The sequence below is a fragment of the Bufo bufo genome, chromosome 1 (genome assembly GCF_905171765.1).
Source record: "Bufo bufo chromosome 1, aBufBuf1.1, whole genome shotgun sequence".
NCBI lineage: Eukaryota > Metazoa > Chordata > Amphibia > Anura > Bufonidae > Bufo > Bufo bufo.
Genome location: NC_053389.1, coordinates 48,619,581 through 48,646,161, shown reverse-complemented (window position 1 = coordinate 48,646,161; position 26,581 = coordinate 48,619,581). Strand labels below are relative to the sequence as shown.

The 26,581-nt window shown below is 47.5% G+C and overlaps 1 protein-coding gene across 3 annotated transcripts in view; it reads right to left on the bottom strand.

Moving 5' to 3' along the window:
- Window positions 1–10,465: 10,465 nt before the first annotated feature.
- Window positions 10,466–26,581, bottom strand: part of IGSF21 (immunoglobin superfamily member 21) — a 511,660-nt gene continuing 495,544 nt past the window's right edge. For 2 of the 3 annotated variants that reach the window (XM_040423085.1, XM_040423094.1), the window contains exons 7-10: window positions 22,071–22,156; window positions 19,818–20,010; window positions 16,167–16,205; window positions 10,466–10,952 (exon numbers count right to left, since the gene is read on the bottom strand). In XM_040423085.1, the coding sequence (XP_040279019.1) occupies window positions 10,876–10,952; window positions 16,167–16,205; window positions 19,818–20,010; window positions 22,071–22,156 (395 nt within the window). In that variant the 3' untranslated portion in view covers window positions 10,466–10,875. The remainder of the gene's footprint in view (window positions 10,953–16,166; window positions 16,206–19,817; window positions 20,011–22,070; window positions 22,157–26,581) is intronic. The other variant, XM_040423101.1, reaches the window with a different exon arrangement.

Here is a 26,581-nt window from a genome sequence, read left to right as displayed (position 1 = left end):
GATCCGTCTTCAAAATGCGTTCAGTGTTACTATGGCAGTCAGGACGCTATTAAAGTCCTGGTTGCCATAGTAGTAGTGGGGAGCTCCAGAATGACGTCAGAGCGCCCCATGCGCATGGATGATGTAATCCATGCGATCACGTCATCCATGCGCGTGGGGCGCCCTGACGTCACTCTGAAGCGCCCCAGGAGCCGCACGGACGGTAAGTATACTGCTCCCCCACTCCCCACTACACTTTACCATGGCAAACAGGACTTTAGCGTCCTGGCAGCCATGGTAACCATTCAGAAAAAGCTAAATGTCGGATCCGGTAATGCGCCGAAACGACGTTTAGCTTAAGGATTAATGCCTTTCAATGGGCATTAATTACGGATCCGGCCTTGCGGCAAGTGTTCAGGATTTTTGACCGGAGCAAAAAGCGCAGCATGCTGCGGTATTTTCTCCGGCCAAAAAACGTTCCGGTCCGGAACTGAAGACATCCTGATGCATCCTGAACGGATTTCTCTCCATTCAGAATGCATGGGGATAATCCTAATCAGGATTCTTCCGGCATAGAGCCCCGACGACGGAACTCTATGCCGGAACAGAACAACCCAAGTGTGAAAGAGCCCTTAGGCCCCTTTCACATAGGCGAGTATTCCGCGCGGGTGCAATGCGTAAGGTGAACGCATTGCACCCGCACTGAATCCGGACCCATTCATTTCTATGGGGCTGTGCACATGAGCTGTGATTTTCACGCATCACTTGTGCGTTGCGTGAAAATCGCAGCATGCTCTATATTCTGTGATTTTCACGCAACGCAGAACCCATAGAAGTGAATGGGGCCGTGTGAAAATCGCAAGCAAGTGCGGATGCGGTGCGATTTTCACGCATGGTTGCTAGGTGACGATCGGGCTGGGGACCCGATCTGTATTATTTTCCCTTATAACATGGTTATTAGGGAAAATAATAGCATTCTGAATACAGAATGCAAAGTAAAATAGTGATGGAGGGGTTAAAAATAAAAACTCACCGAGTCCACTTGATTGCGTTGTTGCGGATCTCTGTCTTCTTCTGTAATGTTGAGCTGCCGGCTAAGGACCTGTGGTGACGTCACATCACATGATCCAATCACATGGTCCCTCACCATGGTGATTAACCATGTGATTGGACCACGTGATGAGCACAGTGACGTCATCAAAGGTCCTTTTCCTGTGCACAGCAAAGAAGAAGACAGAAGAGATGCCGGCTGCGCGATCAAGTGGATTAAGGTGAGTTAAATTTTTTTTATTTTTTTTTTAACCCCTCCAGCCTTATTGTACTATGCATTCTGTATTCAGAATGCTATTATTTTCCCTTATAACCATGTCATCTACAGAACACCTAACCCAAACCCGAACTTCTGTGAAGAAGTTCGGGTACCAAACATGCCGATTTTTCTCGCGCGCGTGCAAAACGCATTACAATGTTTTGCACTCAGGCGGAAAAATCATGCATTTTCCCGCAACGCACCCGCATCTTATCCGGGCAAAAAACATGACGCCCGTGTGAAAGAGGCCTTAGGCTTCGTGAACATGAACATCGTTTGTTTCCGTTTCCGTTCCATTTTTTTGCGGATAGGCTGCGTACACATTCATTTCAATGGGTCCGCATCAGTATGTCTGTTCCGTAGCCCCGTAAAAAAAAATAGAACGTGTCCTATTCTTTTCCGTTTTAGGCATTGTTACAATGGATCCGCAAAAAAAATGGATGGCATCATTTTTTTTTTTGCGGATCCGCAATTTGTGGACCGCAAAACACATACGGTTGTGTGCATGTAGCCTTAACCTCCTCAGGACCGCCGTACGCAGGATTGCGTCTTTGCGGCGGTCCTGTTGTTCTGGGTGGACGCGCCGGTGCGTCCTCTCGCGAGACGCGAGATTTCCTGTGAACGCGCGCACACAGGCGCGCGCGTTCACAGGATCGGAAGGTAAGCGAGTGGATCTCCAGCCTGCCAGCGGCGATCGTTCGCTGGCAGGCTGGAGATGTGATTTTTTTAACCCCTAACAGGTATATTAGACGCTGTTTTGATAACAGCGTCTAATATACCTGCTACCTGGTCCTCTGGTGGTCCCCTTTGTTTGGATCGACCACCAGAGGACACAGGCAGCTCAGTAATATGTTGCACCAAGCACCACTACACCCCCCCCCCCCCCGTCACTTATTAACCCCTTATTAGCCCTTGATCACCCCTGATCACCCCATATAGACTCCCTGATCACCCCCCTGTCATTGATTACCCCCCTGTCATTGATCACCCCCCTGTAAAGCTCCATTCAGATGTCCGCATGATTTTTACGGATCCACTGATAGACTGATCGGATCCGTAAAAATCATACGGACGTCTGAATGCAGCCTTACAGGGGAGTGATCAATGACTGTGGTGATCACCCCATATAGACTCCCTGATCACCCCCCTGTCATTGATTACCCCCCTGTCATTGATCACCCCCCTGTAAAGCTCCATTCAGATGTCCGCATGATTTTTACGGATCCACTGATAGACTGATCGGATCCGTAAAAATCATACGGACGTCTGAATGCAGCCTTACAGGGGCGTGATCAATGACTGTGGTGATCACCCCATATAGACTCCCTGATCACCCCCCTGTCATTGATTACCCCTCTGTCATTGATCACCCCCCTGTAAAGCTCCATTCAGATGTCCGCATGATTTTTACGGATCCACTGATAGACTGATCGGATCCGTAAAAATCATACGGACGTCTGAATGCAGCCTTACAGGGGAGTGATCAATGACTGTGGTGATCACCCCATATAGACTCCCTGATCACCCCCCTGTCATTGATTACCCCCCTGTCATTGATCACCCCTCTGTCATTGATCACCCCCCTGTAAAGCTCCATTCAGATGTCCGCATGATTTTTACGGATCCACTGATAGACTGATCGGATCCGTAAAAATCATACGGACGTCTGAATGCAGCCTTACAGGGGGGTGATCAATGACAGTTGGGTGATCACCCCATATAGACTCCCTGATCACCCCCCTGTCATTGATCACCCCCCCTGTCATTGATCCCCCCCCCCCTGTAAGGCTGCATTCAGTCTTTTTTTTGGCCCAAGTTAGCGGAATTTTTTTTTTTTCTTACAAAGTCACATATTCCACTAACTTGTGACAAAAAATAAAATCTCACATGAACTCACCATACCCCTCACGGAATCCAAATGCGTAAAATGTTTTAGACATTTATATTCCAGACTTCTTCTCACGCTTTAGGGCCCCTAGAATGCCAGGGCAGTATAAATACCCCACATGTGACCCCATTTCGGAAAGAAGACACCCCCAGGTATTCCGTGAGGGGCATATTGAGTCCATGAAAGATTGAAATTTTTGTCCCAAGTTAGCGGAACGGGAGACTTTGTGAGAAAAAAATAAAAAATATCAATTTCCGCTAACTTGTGCCAAAAAAAAAAAAATTCTATGAACTCGCCATGCCCCTCATTGAATACCTTGGGGTGTCTTCTTTCCAAAATGGGGTCACATGTGGGGTATTTATACTGCCCTGGCATTCTAGGGGCCCCAAAGCGTGAGAAGAAGTCTGGTATCCAAATGTCTAAAAATGCCCTCCTAAAAAGGAATTTGGGCCCCTTTGCGCATCTAGGCTGCAAAAAAGTGTCACACATCTGGTATCGCCGTACTCAGGAGAAGTTGGGCAATGTGTTTTGGGGTGTCATTTTACATATACCCATGCTGGGTGAGATAAATATCTTGGTCAAATGCCAACTTTGTATAAAAAAATGGAAAAAGTTGTCTTTTGCCAAGATATTTCTCTCACCCAGCATGGGTATATGTAAAAAGACACCACAAAACACATTCCCCAACGTCTCCTGAATACGGCGATACCACATGTGTGACACTTTTTTGCAGCCTAGGTGGGCAAAGGGGCCCACATTCCAAAGAGCACCTTTCGGATTTCACTGGTCATTTACCTACTTACCACACATTAGGGCCCCTGGAAAATGCCAGGGCAGTATAACTACCCCACAAGTGACCCCATTTTGGAAAGAAGACACCCCAAGGTATTCCGTGAGGGGCATGGCGAGTTCCTAGAATTTTTTATTTTTTGTCACAAGTTAGTGGAAAATGATGATTTTTTTATTTATTTATTTTTTCATACAAAGTCTCATATTCCACTAACTTGTGACAAAAAATAAAAACTTCCATGAACTCACTATGCCCATCAGCGAATACCTTGGGGTCTCTTCTTTCCAAAATGGGGTCACTTGTGGGGTAGTTATACTGCCCTGGCATTCTAGGGGCCCAAATGTGTGGTAAGGAGTTTGAAATCAAATTCTGTAAAAAATGACGAGTGAAATCCGAAAGGTGCTCTTTGGAATATGGGCCCCTTTGCCCACCTAGGCTGCAAAAAAGTGTCACACATCTGGTATCTCCGTACTCAGGAGAAGGTGGGGAATGTGTTTTGGGGTGTCATTTTACATATACCCATGCTGGGTGAGAGAAATATCTTGGCAAAAGACAACTTTTCCCATTTTTTTATACAAAGTTGGCATTTGACCAAGATATTTATCTCACCCAGCATGGGTATATGTAAAAAGACACCCCAAAACACATTCCCCAACTTCTACTGAATACGGAGATACCAGATATGTGACACTTTTTTGCAGCCTAGGTGGGCAAAGGGGCCCACATTCCAAAGAGCACCTTTCGGATTTCACTCGTCATTTTTTACAGAATTTGATTTCAAACTCCTTACCACACATTTGGGCCCCTAGAATGCCAGGGCAGTATAACTACCCCACAAGTGACCCCATTTTGGAAAGAAGAGACCCCAAGGTATTCGCTGATGGGCATAGTGAGTTCATGGAAGTTTCTATTTTTTGTCATAAGTTAGTGGAATATGAGACTTTGTATGAAAAAAAATAAATAAAAAAAAATCAGCATTTTCCACTAACTTGCGACAAAAAATAAAAAATTCTAGGAACTCGCCATGCCCCTCACGGAATACCTTGGGGTGTCTTCTTTCCAAAATGGGGTCACTTGTGGGGTAGTTATACTGCCCTGGCATTCTAGGGGCCCAAATGTGTGGTAAGGAGTTTGAAATCAAATTCTGTAAAAAATGACGAGTGAAATCCGAAAGGTGCTCTTTGGAATATGGGCCCCTTTGCCCACCTAGGCTGCAAAAAAGTGTCACACATCTGGTATCTCTGTATTCAGGAGAAGTTGGGGAATGTGTTTTGGGGTGTCTTTTTACATATACCCATGCTGGGTGAGATAAATATCTTGGTCAAATGCCAACTTTGTATAAAAAAATGGGAAAAGTTGTATTTTGCCAAGATATTTCTCTCACCCAGCATGGGTATATGTAAAATGACACCCCAAAACACATTCCCCACCTTCTCCTGAGTACAGAGATACCAGATGTGTGACACTTTTTTGCAGCCTAGGTGGGCAAAGGGGCCCATATTCCAAAGAGCACCTTTCGGATTTCACAGGTCATTTTTTACAGAATTTGATTTCAAACTCCTTACCACACATTTGGGCCCCTAGAATGCCAGGGCAGTATAACTACCCCACAAGTGACCCCATTTTGGAAAGAAGAGACCCCAAGGTATTTCGTGATGGGCATAGTGAGTTCATGGAAGTTTTTATTTTTTGTCACAAGTTAGTGGAATATGAGACTTTGTAAGAAAAAAAAAAAAAAAGAAAAAAATCATCATTTTCCGCTAACTTGTGACAAAAAATAAAAAGTTCTATGAACTCACTATGCCCATCAGCGAATACCTTAGGGTGTGTACTTTCAGAAATGGGGTCATTTGTGGGGTGTTTGTACTGTCTGGGCATTGTAGAACCTCAGGAAACATGACAGGTGCTCAGAAAGTCAGAGCTGCTTCAAAAAGCGGAAATTCACATTTTTGTACCATAGTTTGTAAACGCTATAACTTTTACCCAAACCATTTTTTTTTTACCCAAACATTTTTTTTTATCAAAGACATGTAGAACAATAAATTTAGAGCAAAATTTATATATGGATGTCGTTTTTTTTGCAAAATTTTACAACTGAAAGTGAAAAATGTCATTTTTTTGCAAAAAAATCGTTAAATTTCGATTAATAACAAAAAAAGTAAAAATGTCAGCAGCAATGAAATACCACCAAATGAAAGCTCTATTAGTGAGAAGAAAAGGAGGTAAAATTCATTTGGGTGGTAAGTTGCATGACCGAGCAATAAACGGTGAAAGTAGTGTAGTGCAGAAGTGTAAAAAGTGGCCTGGTCTTTCAGGGTGTTTAAGCACTGGGGGCTGAGGTGGTTAAAAGGGTTGTTCAAGTTAGAAGATCCATTATTCTTTGAAACACGCGTTGTCCCATTGATCAGCTGCGATCTGTAGAAGAATCCTGTCATCAACTGCTCAATATCCCTGCAGCACCACCACAGGTGAAACTGTGGAATGACACAGTTCCCATTGAAATCATGATTACGTTAGCATGCTGTAATAAGAAGCTATTATTCATTTTCACAAAACCGCCCGACTGGTTCAGGGCCTGACCACGTCACCAGCGCCTCTTCTGGACTCTCAGAAGATGGGAATTCTCCTCCATCCGAAGCAGTATCGATGGCAGAGGACAGGATTCGCCATTCGCGTATATGTATCATGTGACACTCTTCGCGGCCTTGTGTTCTGGGCTTGTTTGCTGGAAGCAAAGCCGAGAGGAGACATTCCCCCCTAAGCTTCCCTTGGAGACGTCTTGAGCTTCTTGCATGTTACCAGAACAAATTTTCCTTGAACAAAAAAAAAGTGCAGATGTCGGTGGAGGAAGAAAAGATAAATATTCATCCACAATCTGGGCTGCGTGTTAAACACAAGGAGCCGCGCGGCTCGCCATGAATAAATGATGCGCCTGCAAAATAAAGTCTGTTTCCTTGTTAAAATCAGTTCGGTGGATCTGACCTCTAGTTGACACCAGAAAATGATGCGGTTCCCAAAGGCCTGTAAAGCGGTACCTGATACAATACATTATACATTCTGGAGGAGCCATAGTGTGAATACTAACATGTCTGCCTCATTACGTTGTTACACGAGGAGGCGGCTTCCAGAAATAGCAGGCGTAACGACTGAGCTGGTAACACACAATATGTCACTTCTCCCAGTCCCTCCAGGCTCCGCGTTGTCTGATAAATCAACGCTTCCACCCATCCCAACCGCAGCGTTCGCACCACAAATGTCACACGGGAGCAAAAACTATTATTTTTCTTATTCAGATCACATCACAAATCTGCTGCGGCCATCAGCAACGAGCTAGTTTGTATCACGCTGGTTGTATTCTAGTATTTCACCACTCGTCCAGTAGGAGGCGTTACATCCATACTCCTTCCTGTGCTGCTCCACCTCCAATCCTCCTTCTATGGCTTACTTCTCCATAGAATACTAGATACATTGACTGGTTCTATTGTACTGATCCTCAATGACACATCAGTCACATCCAGAGCTGCATTCACAGTTCTGCTGATTTCCTGTTAGGCTCTGGCACCTTAGTTCCATTATCTGCTGATCGGATGCTATATAAGGCTTCATGCCACGACCACATTTTTTGCAGATTGGGATTGGTTGCAGACCCATTCATTTCATTCAATGGGGCCGCTAAAAATGCGGACAGCACAACGTGTGTGGTCCACCTCCATATGTCCGCACATCCTGCAAAAAAATAGAACCTGTCCTATTCTTGTCCATTTTGCGCATAAGAATAGTTTTTTTTCACAACTAGGCCCGTGGAAAGTGAGTAATGCATATGGCTGGTATCCGTATTTTACGGATCCGCGTTTTGCGAACCACAAAATACATATGGTCGTGTGCATGAGGCCTTAAAGTGAGGAGGAAAAAAAAAATGAAAAAAATTGTTTTTCATCATAATCGAAACCCAAGAAAAAGCTCCACCTGCACAGACACGAGATCGCTGGTGGGAATTGTGGGTAACTTGGTGTTTACAGGCGGCTTTAGACCTTATACGTAACCTTAAAAGGGGTTGTCCGGGATTTTCAGAAAACTGAGTAAGGGTACTTTCACACTTGCGGCAGGACGGATCCGACAGGCTGTGACGGCGGCGGAGCTCCGGCGCAGCACGGCGAAAGCCGCGGAACTAAAAGGTCCTGCATGTCCAACTTTTTAGTCCAGCGGCTTTCGCTGTGCACCGCCGTGCTGCGCCGGAGCTCCGCCCCCCGTCCCCATTATAGTCAATGGGGACAGAGCGGCGGTCCGGCGAAATAGCGGAAGGACGGATCCGACATGGTGAACAGCCTGTCGGATCCGTCCTGCCGCAAGTGTGAAAGTAGCCTAAGAGCAGGAAATGGTGCAAGATAAATAAATAAATAAAATAAATAAATATATATTTCTCACTTGTTAAATCCCCCATCACTCCAGTCCTCTGACATGGTCCCTGCTGATACTGCAGTGATGATGTCATATTATGATGTGCCATACATCCAAGCGCCAGCACTTATGGGATGACATCGGCGCTGGATCGGCAGGGAGCTCCGGAGCAATGGAGGATTTAACGAGAAGGCTGTAATTATTTTTATGTTGCAGCATTTCCTCCTCTACTCAAGTTTCTAGATATCATGGATTTTATGGAAATGTAATCATTAAATAATGATTACATTCAATTAGGCTTCAATTCCTCACCATTCTCAAGATCTCTTTAAGATGTCAGTGAATAGAAACATTCTTGTTTTAAGGGGTTTTCCTCAGGCTGGGGTGGCAGGGGTCTAACTCCCGCACCGCCGACAGTCACCTGTTTAAAGAGGCTGCAGCGGTGCGATGAGCCTCCTCACAGCTCACCAAGCACAGCGCCACCCATTGGATAGTGTCTGTACTTGGTACTGCAGCTCAGGCCCATTCACACTTAAATGGGACTGAGCTGCGCCTAGGTCATGTGACCAATGATTGTGACATCACTGGCCTAGGCAGAGGCCACAGCGCTTCAAACAGCTGATTGACAGGTGGTGCCAGGAGCCGGACCCCCACGATCAGATACTGATGACCTATCCCTGGGATGGCTAACCTCCGGCACTACAGCTGTGTTAAAACTATGACTCCCAAGATGTAAACTTGCTTGGCTGTTCTCAGAACTCCATAGAAATAAATGGAGCATGATGGGGGTCGTAGTTTCACCACAGCTGGAGTAGCCATCACTGGATTGGGCGTCAATATTAGACACCCCGGACGACCCTTTTAGACCTCATGGCTGAAACTGGTCTTTACTTTGTCCTGAAGGTTGTTACAATGTATCAGCAAATGCAAAACTGATCGTCCTGGAGCCTGGGGCAGTAGAGAGATTTGTTACAACAGTATCATTGCGACAAAGCTACAGAAATCCAGAGTCTCAGTCACCAGACTGTAAGCTGTTACAGTAACCACCCTGATACATTGTAGCAAACCTTCAGCGGTGATAAGAGGGACTAAATCTGGATGTTTTTACCTTAACGCTTCCATTCACATCAAGCAGAAATCTTCCATATGGCGAGCAAATTTAAAGAATATTAGAACGCTGCAGTACAATGATGAAGTCTCATTTAGAGAAGACGGCCCACTAAAGTGAATTTCCGCAATTTTAAAAACATATCATTTTAGGCTGAACATTCTGTGCTGATCAGTTTCTTAATTACAAATAGAGCTCAATTTTTCTGATACACAGCGCCAAATCCTCTGCATAAACATAGGGTGCTATAATAAAATTTGGGTTACACGTAGCCACCACTAGAGGGAGATAGTGTGCGAGTCTCATAGGTGGTACCTGCACCTATCCTAGTGATATACCATCAAAGTCAGAGATGACAAAACCCCTTTAAATGCCATAATAAGGCCCCATACACACGGCCCTCGCCCGGCAGTGCCCGTACTGCAGCTCCGCAATATGTGGGCACTGGCCGTGTGCACCCCGTATCACGGTGCGGAACAGAGGCACAGAACCCCACGGAAGCACTACGGAGTGCTTCATTGGGGTTCTCTCCGTGGTTCCGCACCGAACATGTTCTATTTTTTTTTACGGTGTGGACTGATAATGGACCCATTCAAGTTGAACAGATGGTGCTCGTGCATTGGGGAGCGCAATTTGGAATGGCCGTGTGCATGAGGCCTAAAGCAGTATGCAGTTAGCTCTGAAGCTCCCCCTAGTGGTGGCTGCAGTCAGAATAATTGCACTATGTCTATACAGGGGATTTGGAGCTGTGTGCAAGAAAAAACTGATGTCTGGTTGCTATAAAACTAAATTATGCAATGTATTAGCAATATGACCAGAAAGCATTATGTAACCATGACAACGTTGTATATTAATCCCCCCCCCCTTCTCATGTTACATTATAGAGGATAAATGACGAGCGGATACAAAACATTCTGATTTTATTCATGTCGCCCAAAATTATCTTTTTATTTTATATCTTTTTATTATTATTATTACTAAATTCTCGTCACTGCTTTGTGTCCATCGTTAGGCAGATGTCCTTTATTATATCCCGTGGCCGCCATCTTTGTTTCCGAGGTTGAGCTAAAACCAAACTTCAGCCAAATTTCCCAGTTCTCCGAATCCAATAGAAGTGTACCGCGCTTCTCTATGAAGTCACACGTCCGGACGGTCAGACCGTCACCGCACAGAACTGCAGTTCAACATCGAGAAGGAAAGATTTTGTGTGGTTTTTTGTTTTTTTTTCTTCTTTTTTTTTTTTTTTCCGTTTTTTAATTTATCAGCTCAAGGAAGCTAAAACACAGACAGAAACCAACAAGACGGGAGCTAGTATAGAAAATAAAACTGACGTGGGAGTGATGGATGCTTTGTGGAGTCCTTATTGGGGGGGGGGGGGGACGGGTTAGACGAGCGCCCTATTCTCACGTGAGTTCCAAAATCACTGTCAAAAGTATGAGCACCAAAATTAGTCTTGGGTGGCTGTACATGGAGACAGAACCTGCGGGAACAAGGAGACAAATGTTAGATCTGAGGGTGGAACAACATAACCAAGGGGAGACTTAGCCATACACATAAATGTAGGCTGGACTGGTCAACCATTTAAAGGGGTTGTCCGAGTGTTTAATACTGATGAGCTATCCTCAAAATAGGTCATCGGTGTCTGATCGGTGGGGGTCCGACCTCTGGCACTCCGGCCAATCAGCTGTTTGAAAAGACACCGACGACTCTTCCTTGGACAGTTACATCAGTCATATGGCGTAGGCGCAGCTCATTCCCATTCAAGTGAATGGGACTGAGCTGCAATACCAATCACAGCCACTAACCAATGGAGGCGCTGTGCTTTTGTATACTGCGAGGGGGAGCGCTGCAGCCTCTTCAAACAGCTGATCAGTGGTGGGTTCTGGGCATAATGAGGATTAAACACTCGGACAACCCCTTTAATGTGTATTAGGGCCTCCCAATGTTGAGGCAGAAAAGGATTGGGCTGTTTGATTTCAACATGTCCAATCCTCAAATTTTTTTTGACAGATGAGTCAAAGCCTGATGCGTTACTTTCAGGGCAGCAGAGGATGTTATCACTAATAGCTTTAGGGCTCATGAACACGTGTGCATTCCGTATTTTGTGGAACGGAACAGCCGGCCCCTAATAGAACAGTCCTATCCTTGTCCGTAATGCGGACAATAATAGGACATGTTCTACTTTTTTGTGGAACGGACATACAGACACGGAACGCACACTGAGCCATTTCCGTTTTTTTGCAGCCCCATTGAAGTGAGTGGTTCCGCATACGGACCGCAAAAAAAACTGAACGGACACGGAAACAAAATAAGTTTGTTTGCATGAGCCCTCATACAAAAAGAAGCTCATTCACTGTTTCAAATTCAGTCCTCCACCTGAAGTTAAGTCTCTGCTTGCTGTCAGTGAAAGGGCACATTGTTGGTTACATCATAACATAGGCTGGAAAAAGACATCCGTCCATCCAGGTCATCCACAGACCAAACATTCTTCCTGATACAGCTGACGTGACCGAGGCTTTTGTTACATTGTATCAGTGCAGGAAAAATGCATCAGCCTGAAGTCCGGTAGAAAGATTTGTGTTGCAGCAGAGGATGGTTTAATCCGATGCATCAGCAGGACTGAGTAAGGCCTCATGCACACGACAGTATTTTTTCACGGTCCACAAAATGGGGTTCCGTTGGTCCGTGATCCGTGACCGTTTTTTCGTCCGTGGGTCTTCCTTGATTTTTGGAGGATCAGACCTGTCACTAACCAGTAGGAGGAGCCCCCGGCCGCTCCACTGCCACCAATGATGGGGGATTCGGAACGTGATTTTAACTGGGGGGGGGGGAGAGGGGAGGCCGCACTGCCCGGCAGCACCTGATCTCTTACAGGGGGCTATGATACGCACAATTAACCCTTTAGGTGCAGCACCTGAGGGGTAAGGCTACTTTCACACTAGCGTTCGGGTGTCCGCTCGTGCGCTCCGTTTGAAGGGGCTCACGAGCGGTCCTGAACGCATCCGTCTGGCCCCAATGCATTCTCAGTGGAGGCGGATCCACTGAGAATGCATCCGCCTGCCAGCGCTCAGCCTCCGCTCCGCAGCGTTCGGGTGTCCGCCTGGCCGTGCGGAGGCGAGCGGATCCGTCCAGACTTATAATGGAAGTCAATGGGGACGGATCCGCTTGAAGATGACACAATATGGCTCAATCTTCAAGCGGATCCGTCTGAACGGATCCGCTCAGGCTACTTTCAGACTTAGAAATTTTTCTAAGTTATAATGCAGACGGATCCGTTCTGAACGGATGCAAACGTCTGCATTATCGGAGCGGATCCGTCTGATGAAACATCAGACGGATCCGCTCCGAACGCTAGTGTGAAAGTAGCCTTAATTGTGCGGATACCAGCCCCCTGTAAAAGATCGGGTGCTGCCAGGCAGCAGGGGGCAGTCATGTACACAGTTCTCAGTATATTCTAACTTGAAGCGTGAAACTATGGGAACGCCTCTGTGTTAGAATATACTGTCGGATATGAGTTTTCACGAATCTGAAAAAGATTTTATGCAGACGGATCTGTGATCCGTCTGTGTGAAAGTTGCCAACGGCCACGGATCACGGACGCGGATGCCAATCTTGTGTGCATCCGTGTTTTTTCACGGACCCATTGACTTGAATGGGTCCGTGAACCGTTGTCCGTCAAAAAAATAGGACAAGAAACACGGATCACGGCCGCGGATGAACAACGGTCCAAAGTCAATGGGTCCGCAGAAAATCATGGAAAACGGAACAACGGCCACGGATGCACACAACGGTCGTGTGCATGAGGCCTTAGTCTGTGAATTTAGGCAGTGTTTCCAATCAATGACAGCAAGCAAAGTTCTTGAAATTGAAATAAAAATTAAAGTAGGAAATTTTAGTTTCTTAAAAATGATGTCCCATCCAGACAGCGTCCTGGTTACATCACGTAGAAAGGCCACACCAAGAAGCTTTTGCGCAGTCATGGTGCAGCCTGTGTACTGCACTACCACTGCTACATGTGAGCGGAGCTGACTGGCCGTTACAGTTGCTATAGTTAACACTACTTTTCCATCCTTTGGTACCTTTTCCGCATATTCTGCACACTGCTCTTGCAGTTACTGGAGGGGGGCTCTCAGAAAAACCACAATGACGATTGGTCACCGGTGGACGGTTTTGCGATGATAGGATGATTTCGATTGAGTGATGTCACCTTTCATCCGCCATCACCACATGATAGGTTTGTACAGATGTAGCAGGCGTTAAACTATTTCCTGGCGCATTAACGCACAAGCTTATGACACTGGCTTAGTTTAACAATGTGCAAAGCTTGTTACACTGTCGGGTTAACGCCTTAAACCCACCGACGTTGGCGCCTGCCAGGTCTGTACGTGTTTTTTAAGGCCAGGTGCGCAGGCAGAATCCATTCATCCCGCGCGCCTCCATCACATAATTGACGTAGCAGAGTCCTCACAAATTATCTCACTGTCATGAAGATTTTAATCGCTGTAATTTTCCGAAAGTTTCTCAGAAGCAGAATTAAGGAGAAAATTGCCGGAGCGATCAGCAGGAGTTTTCTTTACGGTAAAGACATGAATGCAGTGAAACTCCGGAGATGAAGGAATAAAGCTTATAGAAGAGAAGGCCGGGTGTGGCCACACTGTGAGGGCCCATGCATTGGGGACCGCAAATTGCGGTCCGCAATACACGGGCACCGACCGCGATCCGCATCCGACGGTCTGCACCAATAAAAAGTAGTGCATGCACTACTTTTTTGCGGTGCAGAGGAACGGCCAGAAACATCACGACCAGAAACATCTGTAGTGCTTCCGTGGGGTTCCGATCCGTGCTTCCGCACCGCATCTCCGGGTTTGCGGACCCATTCAAGTGAATGGTTCTACATCCGTGATGCGGAATGCACACGGACCGTGACCCGTGTATTGCGGACCCCCGGTATGCGGGCCGCAATACAGTCATGGCAGGGCAATGGCCGTGTGCATGAGCCCTAATGGAGGAGAACGATCAGGTACTGGAGGCGGTTTGGGGTTGTAAAAACATGCTGACAGGTGCCCTTTAAGGCGAGTACTAAATGATAACACAAGGACTATGTCAAGGACTTGCACACAACAATATACAATACCTCCACTGGTCGTGTCTAGTGTTGAGCGGACTTGTGTTTTAAGTTCGGCGTCTAAAGTTCGGGTTCGGGTTATCGAAGAATCGCGTTATGGATTCTAAATTCCGTTATGGTCCGTGGTAGCGGAATCTATAACGCGATTCTTCGATAACCCGAACCCGAACTTTAGACGCCCGAACTTAAAACACAAGTTCGCTCAACACTAGTCGTGTCACATCACCAGCGCCCGCACAATCAAAGGGGTTTTCTCATGAGCAGCATTCATCTCCTATTCACAGGCAGTGAGTGTCTGCTGTCTGGGGGGGGGGGCCCACAGATCACGAGAGGAGGACCCCACGGCTGCCGTAGATCCTCACAGTAGGACTCCAGTGAGGAGGCGCTGGAATGCAGCAGCGGTCGAGGATACATGTGGCCACTCGATTCTGAATCTATGAGATTGATGAAGATAGTGAAGCGCCCATTTGGAATCGCTGCTCTCCACTCAAGCTCCAGGGACCCCATTTGCATTGTTAGTGGGAGTCCCAGCGATCGCACTCCTACCCATCCGCTGTTCTCTAGCCTAATGTATAATCTATAGTATATTGTAATAACCTCATGCAACAGTCAGGGAGTGAGGGGTGAGCAGGGTCAGGTGTTAGTATGAAGGAAGGAGAACGCTGAGAGGAGACCCGGGACGTAAGGAGAACAAAGTGCAAGGTAACACAGGGGAAGGAAAAGCTTGGTGACGGATTCCTGCTCCTTATACAAATTCAACATCCTTAAGGCTGATGCACATGTGCCGGCCGTGTCCGTATTGCGGCCCGCAAACAGCAGGCAATATACGGGCTCCCGCCGTGTGCACACTGTATCGCTTGAATGGGTCTGCACTCCGGGAGATACAGTGCGGTGCGGAATGAAGGCATGAAAGCACTACAGAGCGCTTCCGTGTGTTCTCTGTCCGCACCGCAAAAAAGTGGTGCATGCACTACTGCATAGACTGTTGGATGCGGATCGCAGACCCCATTCAAGTGTAATTTGCAGTCCGCAGCACGGGCAAGGATCGTGTTGCTTGAGCTTCCACTCGAACCTCCGCAGAAGCCTCAGAGCTCACAGCTGAGGGTTTGTTACAATTGTCTCCGGTCTACACAACCCTTTGTGAACTGAACACAGCAGCACAATGCCCCCTCATGTTGAGATTTTGCAGGTTCCTGCATGAACCATACCCCTGCTACCCTTCCCATGCAGCCATGCATTTCGGGGAATTGCTATTTAAGCCCCTTCCCCCCTGGTCCTGCAGGATGCTGTCTGTGGTATCGGCCCTCGCACCGGACTCTGGGACATAAATTGCAGATATTAAGTGCGCTGCCGCCTGACGGTATCATCTCCTTTCACTACTTTATACGTTTCTTATCTTCCAAACAGTTTATCTGCAGGGGCCGCCGTCTATTTTTTGCTCCTGTTGCTAATGGAGACAGTTGTTAATTTATTTTTGGGAAAAAAAGCCCCGAGCGCTCCTGGCTGGAAGCGGCAGAGATCTATTTTAGTCTCGTTCGCAGATACTTTCTGCTTTCGATCTTAACTCACCGTTTGAATCCTCTGTTCCCCTCGGAATATTGGGATTTTCTGCGAGGAAACAGACAGTTTATTAGAGAAGGTTACAATGTGGCCCTCCACGAATACAATGTATCACCCCGGATTCTGCGCCACAGTCTGTACAGAGCCTCACGGAAACATTTCTTATAAACCCATGTCCCCTGGGGGTAAAATTTTCCAGCTCATGACCTTAAGCTCAGCTGATACGAAGCCACTCCTCACCCCTTTCCTAAATTTTAGGGGGGGCCCAGACCTCATTTTTCCCCCATGCAAAATAGGAGGGTGGCATAACCCTAGAGGCCACTTCATTTCTTACCTGTTTCGGGCCCGGTGGAGAGTAAACCATCCTGACAGTGGCCATAGCTGTAAAGGGGTTTACATAAAATTTAAAGGGGTCTTCCGCGACCAACATATTGATGTCATACCACCCCGTTAGGTGATAATTGTCAGATTGGTGGGGGTCTGACACTCCACACACCCACCGGTCAGCAGCAGCACCCATGGTTCCAGAAGTAAGTAGTGTACGGGTACAGAACACCACAGCACCACATGCTATGTAGTGGCTGTTCTTGGGTACTGCAGCTGCAACTCCTATTCAAGAGAACGGGAGCTCAGTTGCAATACCTGAGAATGGCCACTACATAGTATATGGCGCTGTGGTGTTGTGGCCCCATACACACTGTTAGCCTTCAGAAACTGCGGCTATGCTAACAGCTGATCAGTGGGGGGTGCCGTGTGTCAGACCCCCACAGATCTGATATGGATAGGTCATCAATAGGTTAGTCCTGGAAAATCCCGTTAATCATTGAATAATGATATGTTCCGTGACTTTCAAAAATATGTCAAATTCTCAAGATCTCTGCTTGCTACCACTGAATAGAAACAAAAAATCCCTATCAGACCGAAAACCTAAGATTTATCACTGCTGATGGTTTGTTACAGTTGTATCCAATTCAGAAAATTATCTGTGGCTGTCAAACGCTACAATTTCTCAGTGCAGGCAAAACGTATCAGGTCATGTCTATGGGGACTGTCTAGACTGGATACGACTGTAGCAGACCCTCAGCTGTGTGAATTATTAGGTCTACATGTGCTTTCAGACTCCCGGTGTAAAAAAAAAAAGGTTCCTGCTCACTGACAGAAAGCAGAGTTTTTGAAAAATGGCGAGGAATTGACAATAAATACACAAAGTGTATTAGAAACTCGCAGAACATTCGATTATAAACCAGCGCGATACAGATATCTGTAATATAAGGAATATCTGATCGGTGGGGATCAGCTGTCTGACCGCGTCACCTCCAGTTTTGATCGTCTGAAGGGTTTGAGGATTTCCAGGTACAGGTGAAGTGTTTGGCTGGATCTGGCTTTTCTGGGGCCCCAAGCAAAACTATATCTGGGGGCCCTGTTGAACTGCTAAACTCCACCCACATGGCACTTCTAAGCTCTGCCCTGTCACATGGCTAAGCTCCACCCTATTACACAGCTAAGCTCTGCCCTGTTACACTGATAAGCTCCACTCTGTCATACAGTTAAGCTCCTCCCAAGTCTCACTAAGCCCCGCCCTTAATTTAGCAGTGCAGCCTGCACACTTCTGCTCTACAGCTGGGAAGATCCCCCCTTTTTGCTAGGAAGATCCCCTCTTTTCCTGCTGGGCCCCTGTGCAGCTGAACTAGCGGCAGAGACATTATGTCATTTATTTTAGCCAACCGTTTGTGGCCAAAAGCGGGCACCCTGATCTCTGGGGCCCGAAGCATTTGCTTGGTTTTTCCGGTGGTGTATGGTGGCCCCTGGACATACGGTATAAGGTGTTATAATCACGGATGAAATAAAGGAAGTTGTGATCTACAGCCCTGGAGAACCTGGATGTCTGGAACCTGGTCCTCTTCTCCTCATTCATTCCCTTTAAGAGCCCATTTCTCCTTCCTCCAAGTAACACCGGACCCAGCTCTCTACGTGTGCAGGAACGTTACTATAAAACCTCTGACATTTTAATACAGACTGCAGGGGGCGCTAATATTTCCTAAACTAAGATCTTTGGCCTGTTTCACACTTACGTTGTGGCATCCCGGTTTTGAGATCCAGCAGAAGATCTAAAAATTGGTTCCGTTTTGTCCCCATTCCTTGTCAATGGGAACAAAATTGATCAGTATGCCTTCTGTTCCGTTTTGTTGCGTTTTTTGACCGGACCCAAAACTGCTGCAAGCTGCGGTTTTGCAGAACAAAGCAGATCCGGCAGCAAAATCAATGTAAGTCATTGATGACGGATCCATTTTTTTCTGATTCGTCACCCACCGACTTAGGCCTATTGCACACAGACGTTTTTTTTCCCCGTTTACTGGACGTTTTTTGCGTTCCGTATACGGTCCGTATACGGAACCATTCATTTCAATGGGTCCGCAAAAAAAACGGAATGTACTCCGTATGCATTCCGTTTCCGTATTTCCGTTTTTCCGTTCCGTTTTAACATAGAACATGTCCTATTATTGCCCGCAAATCACAGTCCGTGGCTCCATTCAAGTCAATGGGTCCGCAAAAAAACGGAACACATACGGAAATGCATCCGTATGTCTTCCGTTTCCGTTCCGTTTTTTGCTGAACCATCTATTTAAAATGTTATGGCCAGCCCAATTTTATCTATGTAATTACTGTATACTGTATATGCCATACGGAAAAACGGAACGGAAAAACGGAACAGAAACGGAAACACAACGGAAACAAAAAACGGAACAACGGATCCGTGAAAAACGGATCGCAAAACACTGAAAAAGCCATACGGTCGTGTGCAATAGGCCTTAGGCCTCTTTCACACTACCGTTTTTTTTTCCGTTTTGCGGTCCGTTTTTTGCGTTCCGTATACGGTCCGTATACGGAACCATTCATTTCAATGGTTCCGCAAAAAAAAACGGAATGTGTTCCGTATGCATTCCATTTCCGTATTTCCGTTTTTCCGTTCCGTTGAAAGATAGAACATGTCCTATTATTGCCCGCAAATCACGGTCCGTGGCTCCATTCAAGTCAATGGGTCCGCAAAAAAAACTGAATACATACGGAAATGCATCCGTATGTCTTCCGTTTACGTTCCGTTTTTTCTGAACCATCTATTGAAAATGTTATGGCCAGCCCAATTTTTTCAATGTAATTACTGTATACTGTATATGCCATACGGAAAAACGGAACGGAACGACGGAACGGAAACGGAAACACAACGGAACCAAAAAAAACGGAACAACGGATCCGTTAAAAACGGAACGCAAAACACTGAAATGGACATACTGTAGTGTGAAAGAGGCCTTACAATGATTTTAGTGACGGATCCGTTTTTTTTTTTCGTTTCAATGTAACACAACCGCCCCCTAACGGAACGGATCCGGATCTGTTAACATCAAACGGAAATGTTTTGGTTTTGAGATTCTCTGCCGTATCTCAAAACCGGAAACCAAAACACAAGTGTGAAACAGGCCTTAGTCCTTTGGTGCCGTCCTAGCTTTGCGTCTTCTCATCATCTTGGCTTTTTACATCATAGTGAACACAATCGCAGAATGTGCAGGAAAGAACATTAGAACAGAGCCTATAAAAAAAACTAGGAATCCTCTGCCCCCCCTCACTGCTGCGGCGGGGGGCTGCCTCTAGAACTGCACTTACCAAATACTATTAACCGTGTATGTGTGTCTGTAGAGCCCAGCGGGTTCTGAGCTGTGCAGCGGTACATAGTGCCGTTCAGCTCTGCCGGAACCCTCTCCAGGACCAGTTCTTTGCCATCATGCTCCGAGCTGCCGTCCAGAAGTCGCCCTCCAACCCTCATCCATGTAAAGAGGGGCTCCGGAAAAACCTCGTTCTGTAGAGAGGAATAGGAAGAGTTAATAATTAGTGTTGGTCGAGCACCAAAGTGCTCGGGTGCTCGAGTAGAACACTTCCCGATGCTCGGATGCTCTACAGAGCACCTGAGCACAATGGAAGTCAACGGGAGAACCCGAGCATTACACCAGGCACCCCCTGCTTTGAAGAGGGAAGGGTGTGGGGATTCCAGCAGGATTCGAAACCAATAACGTTGTTGAACCATCGAGCCTTCAAACTTTATCCAGCAAGCACACACCAGTTGTACCCGCTACAATGCTTCACTATGTATGTGTCTCTCTTGATGTCTTACAGGATGTTTAAATAAGAAGTGGCGCACGAAATGTACTGGTGTGTGCTTGCTGGATAAAGGTTGAAGGCTCGATTGTTCAACAACTTTATTGGTTTCGAATCTTGCACGGTCCCCCGATACATGTACTGATTTTTGTGAATAAGGACCCACTTCACTCTCGGGACTCGCTGCAACTTGGACCATCCAGGCAACGTATTGGAAACTATTTATTGACTGTTCGGCTTAGGAGTCCCTGCTCTGACTCCATATATGAGACATCTTCTGTATAGGAATACTTACTAGTAGTAGTAGTGGTACTAGTGTAGTGGTTAACATTCTGGGCTGTAATGTAGAAGGTTGTGAGTTCAAATCCCGACAGAAACTTTTCAGAAATAGAGGCTAAATTTAATTTAAACATATATATAAGTTTTTAGCCATAATATATTTACATATATTATTATATATTTAGAATATATAATATATTATAATATATGTAAATATATTATGGCTAAAACATCAGTAGTAGATTTAGCCTCTTTTTCTGAAACGTTAAACGGACAACTTCTTCTGAATATCCGGGGTCGGCATCAATTCTCTAGGATCCTACGTGAAGACTGTTACTGTCAGTCTGTCATCATATTTCTAACCAGAGATGGAGAATGACCCTATTAGAGGGAGAGATCCTCTCCTTGTTATGTTAGTCATGAGGGAGATAAGCAGCTGCCTGACACTAAAGCCGCTTATCCCAGGGGGAAACAGAAAAGTAGGACAAAAAATACATCCTATAGGATCCTTTACTTCCAGCGACATTGCTGGGATCTACTGGGCACCATTTTCACAGGGGGAGGGGGTGTCCCTGCTGCCTTGGACACTTAAAGGGGCGCTGCATTCTCACAAAACACCCCATAAATGTCTGATAGATTTGGGTCCCCAATCTGGGACCTGCACCTATCTTCAGAATGGGGGTTCTGCATAGAAGTGAATGGGGAGAGAGTCCACACTAGGATTTGGCTGCCAGAGGTTGCCTCACTAGAAGGAAGGTGCGGGTCCCAAAAGATATGCCAGAAATGTCTAAGATTGGAATTAGTGTTGAGCAAATCGAAGTCCGCGAAGTGGTAGCGAATCGATTTTTCCTGAAATGGTGTAAAAAGACAATAAAAATCATACTTACCTCGTCCATTTGCTCGCGACGGGCCGGCAGCCTCTATCTTGATTGAAGATCTCGCACAAAATCCTGCGCGCGGTGACTTATGACATCACCACAGCGGCTGACGTGATGTCGTCATCACGAGCCGCGCAAGATTTCGCGCCAGATCTTCAATCAAGATGGCGGCCACCGGCCCGTCGCGATCAAATGGATGAGGTAAGTGTGATGTAATTTTAGATTTTTATTTTACACCGGATTATTGCTATCAGATGCCGCGATCAGCTATAAACGCCTCTGAGGGATACAATGACGGGGAACGGCGCAACCGTTGTTCCCTGTGATTGCACCCACTACTTACAAAGAAATGGAAGATTTGGCGAAGCGGCCGAACCGAATTTTTAAATACTTTGCTCAACGCTAATTGGAATACTCCATATTTAGCTATAGTGAATGTTTTGGGGGTGACAGTGCTTATCTGCTTTCATGAACCCCACAAAAAAAAAAACAACGCCAGAAATGAGGCGCAATGAGGAAGGAATGAGGCGCAATGAGGAAGGAATGAGGCGTGTCCCTCGTCCCAGTGGATTCAGTGTCAGGGATGGATGGGAAGCTTCATCAGTACCTGAAAGCCTTGCACTGTCATCCGGACTGTGTCCCCCACCCGAGCTCTCAGCGGAGTCATGGATATTTTGGGTCCTCTCGGAGCAGCTGTAAAGACAGGAAAGAAGGGAGACTCTTATTAAACAGGAGGCTTCTCTGACACCTCCAGAGGTTGGAGCGCGGCCGCAGTCTCCCGCGTCTTACGGAAATGTCTGCCCAACGAAGCCACAAAGCAATAAGAATCAATTGTGCAAAACAGCTGGCCATTATATTATTATTAGAGACGCCTGGCGCCCGTGTCGGCCATTTGTTCCACTTTGGTGTCCCCTCTTATTATTTAGCCCGTGTCTGGATGTTGTTCTTGTTGTGCGGGGACATCATTAAGGAGCGCGCTGTGATATGTAAAACACCGCGCAGACAGAAGAGTGAGAGTCGCCTCCTTGACAATTCTGCTTTCAGGAGACTTGATTTCTCGGCTAATTGGTCCCAATTAACTGTTCTGGGAATCAGGACACAATCAAGGTCACGACTCGGTCTCCCTGGCACCGACACTGCAAGCAATAATTATACTCAGGAACTGGAAGTGATTGCAAAATAAAGTCCCTGCCGGTACCCCAGTCCTGCTGCACTGCGCCCCTCATAGGAAAAAGTTACTAATCGCCCCCCCCCCCCCTCACTAACCTCTCCCCTCGCTAATGCATCCTGAATGCAACAGCCAGGCTCATCTACCTGTCCACCTGCTAAACCGATGCCTCCTCCCTGTACCAGTCTCTGCACCAATGCCTCCTCCCTGTACCAGTCACTGCACCAATGCCTCCTCCATGTACCAGTCTCTGCACCAATACCTCCTCCCTGTGCCAGTCACTGCACCAATGCCTCCTCCCTGTACCAGTCACTGCACCAATGCCTCCTCCATGTACCAGTCACTGCACCAATGCCTCCTCCCTGTACCAGTCACTGCACCAATGCCTCCTCCCTGTACCAGTCACTGCACCAATGCCTCCTCCCTGTACCAGTCACTGCACCAATGCCTCCTCCCTGTACCAGTCACTGCACCAATGCCTCCTCCCTGTACCAGTCACTGCACCAATGCCTCCTCCATGTACCAGTCACTGCACTAATGCCTCCTCCCTGTACCAGTCACTGCACCAATGCCTCCTCCATGTACCAGTCACTGCACCAATGCCTCCTCCCTGTGCCAGTCATTGCACCAATGCCTCCTCCCTGTGCCAGTCACTGCACCAATACCTCCTCCCTGTGCCAGTCACTGCACCAATGCCTCCTCTCTGTACCAATCACTGCACCAATGCCTCCTCCCTGTGCCAGTCACTGCACCAATGCCTCCTCCCTGTGCCAGTCACTGCACCGATGCCTCCTCCCTGTGCCAGTCACTGCACCAATGCCTCCTCCCTGTACCAGTCACTGCACCAATGCCTCCTTCATGTACCAGTCACTGCACCAATGCCTCCTCCCTGTACCAGTCACTGCACCAATGCCTCCTCCATGTACCAGTCTCTGCACCAATACCTCCTCCCTGTGCCAGTCACTGCACCAATGCCTCCTCCCTGTACCAGTCACTGCACCAATGCCTCCTCCCTGTACCAGTCACTGCACCAATGCCTCCTCCATGTACCAGTCACTGCACCAATGCCTCCTCCCTGTACCAGTCACTGCACCAATGCCTCCTCCCTGTACCAGTCACTGCACCAATGCCTCTCCCTGTACCAGTCACTGCACCAATGCCTCCTCCCTGTACCAGTCACTGCACCAATGCCTCCTCCCTGTAACAGTCACTGCACCAATGCCTCCTCCATGTACCAGTCACTGCACCAATGCCTCCTCCCTGTACCAGTCACTGCACCAATGCCTCCTCCCTGTACCAGTCACTGCACCAATGCCTCCTCCATGTACCAGTCACTGCACCAATGCCTCCTCCATGTACCAGTCACTGCACCAATGCCTCCTCCCTGTGCCAGTCATTGCACCAATGCCTCCTCCCTGTGCCAGTCACTGCACCAATACCTCCTCCCTGTGCCAGTCACTGCACCAATGCCTCCTCTCTGTACCAATCACTGCACCAATGCCTCCTCCCTGTGCCAGTCACTGCACCAATGCCTCCTCCCTGTGCCAGTCACTGCACCGATGCCTCCTCCCTGTGCCAGTCACTGCACCTATGCCTCCTCCCTGTACCAGTCACTGCACCAATGCCTCCTTCATGTACCAGTCACTGCACCAGTGCCTCCTCCCTGTACCAGTCACTGCACCAATGCCTCCTCCATGTACCAGTCACTGCACCAATGCCTCCTCCCTGTGCCAGTCATTGCACCAATGCCTACTCCCTGTGCCAGTCACTGCACCAATACCTCCTCCCTGTGCCAGTCACTGCACCAATGCCTCCTCTCTGTACCAATCACTGCACCAATGCCTCCTCCCTGTGCCAGTCACTGCACCAATGCCTCCTCCCTGTACCAGTCACTGCACCAATGCCTCCTCCCTGTACCAGTCACTGCACCAATGCCTCCTCCCTGTGCCAGTCACTGCACCAATGCCTCCTCCCTGTGCCAGTCACTGCACCAATGCCTCCTCCCTGTACCAGTCACTGCACCAATGCCTCCTCCATGTACCAGTCACTGCACCAATGCCTCCTCCCTGTACCAGTCACTGCACCAATGCCTCCTCCCTGTACCAGTCACTACACCAATGCCTCCTCCAAGTGCCAATTACTACCAGGCTGCTTCCACCCTGTATCAGTCACTAAACCAATTCCTCTCCCAATGCCAGTCACATCGATAATGCCTCCTCCCTGTACCAGTCATTGCGCCAATGCCTCCTCCATGTACCAGTCATTGCGCCAATGCCTCCTCCGTGTGCCAGTCACTGCGCCAATGCATCCTCCATGTGCCAGTCACTGCACCAATGCCTCCTCCCTGTACCAATCACTGCACCATTGCCTTCTCTCTGTACCAATTACTACCAGGATGCTTCCACCCTGTATCAGTCACCGAACCAATTACTCTCCCTATGCCAGTCACATCGCCAATGACTTCACTCTGTACCAGTCACTGCACCAATGCCTCCACTCTGTACCAGTCATTGTACCAATGCCTTAGCTCTATGCCAGTCACTACACCAATGCCTCCACCATGTGCCAGACATTGCACCAATGCCTCCTCCCTGTGCCAATTACTACCAGGATGCTTCCACCCTGTATCAGTCACTGAACCAATTCCTCTCCCTATGCCAGTCACATCGATAATGCCTCCACCCTGCACCAGTCACTGCACCAATGCCTTAGCTCTATGCCAGTCACTACACCAATGCCTCCACCCTGTGCCAGTCACTGAACCAATGTCTCCACCCTGTACCAGTCACTGCACCAATGCCTCCGCTCTGGGTCAGTCACTGCACTGGTTGCCCATACAGCATAGAATCAGGGTAACTCCCAGCATTGATAGTTTTAGACGCACCCTAAAAATCACATTTTTTTAGGGTGGTTTATCATATCCCTTAATCTAGAGGCGGCTTACACTGTCCGATTGTTGGGGACATCATCGAGGATGAAACTTCTTACGAACACTCATTCCCTATAATCTGCCAGTCTAAAGATGCCACAGATCATCGGGTGACACAATCTTTCATGTGGTCACCTAAATGATCATTTCTGCCCACAAACAATGCAGCTGTATCAGGACCGGCAAAAGCAGCAGCCATCGCTCGTCCTCATACTGTGGAGGTGATCGCTGTGTGTAAATGCAACGCTTCACCTCCACTAATGAGCAGGTAACTGTCGGGAGAGAACGCTTCCTTCCAGTGTGCTCCATCTCTGCGCGTAAACGCAGCATAATTCTCCTCCATTCATCCCCCTTCAACATTACTCCTCCGACCCCATGCACTCAGAAGCACTGCATACACTGGCTGGTGGTTGGCTCATGCAGCTTTATATGTCCCCACCTATATACTTAAAGGGGTCGTGTCCTCTCAAGCATTGGTGGCATATGGCTACGATATGTCACCAATGTCTGATAGCTTTTGGTCCCTGCTCTGGGACCCCCACCTATCTCTAAAATGCAGCCCGCTAAGTAAAGGAGAGTGGACCTCGCATGCGCAGCCGCCCTCCATTCATTTCTATGGTAGTGCCGAAAATAGTGAAGCACCCCGGTCAGCTATTTTCAGAAGTCCTATAGAAATAGACAGGAAGCGCACACTGCGCAAGCGCAGCCGCCACTCCGTAAACTTCTTCGGGCCTGAAGGAAATGGCCGAGCCGAGCCAGTGGGGGAGGAATGAACACACACAAGGCAGTTTGCAGGGGGAAGGCAGCAGCATCCTGGACACACAGATCCGGCATGTATTACTGGGAAGGATGCGTCCACATGAGTAAAGTCTGAAACTAGGAAAGGGCTGCAAACTGAATAACAAGGGGGTCTGAAAATGAAGGACGTGGACACTTCCCAATCATTATGTCTTGTGACTATACAGGGAATTCCACAATCATGCAGCTTAAAGTAATAGCAGGATCACTATGCGTCCAGGCC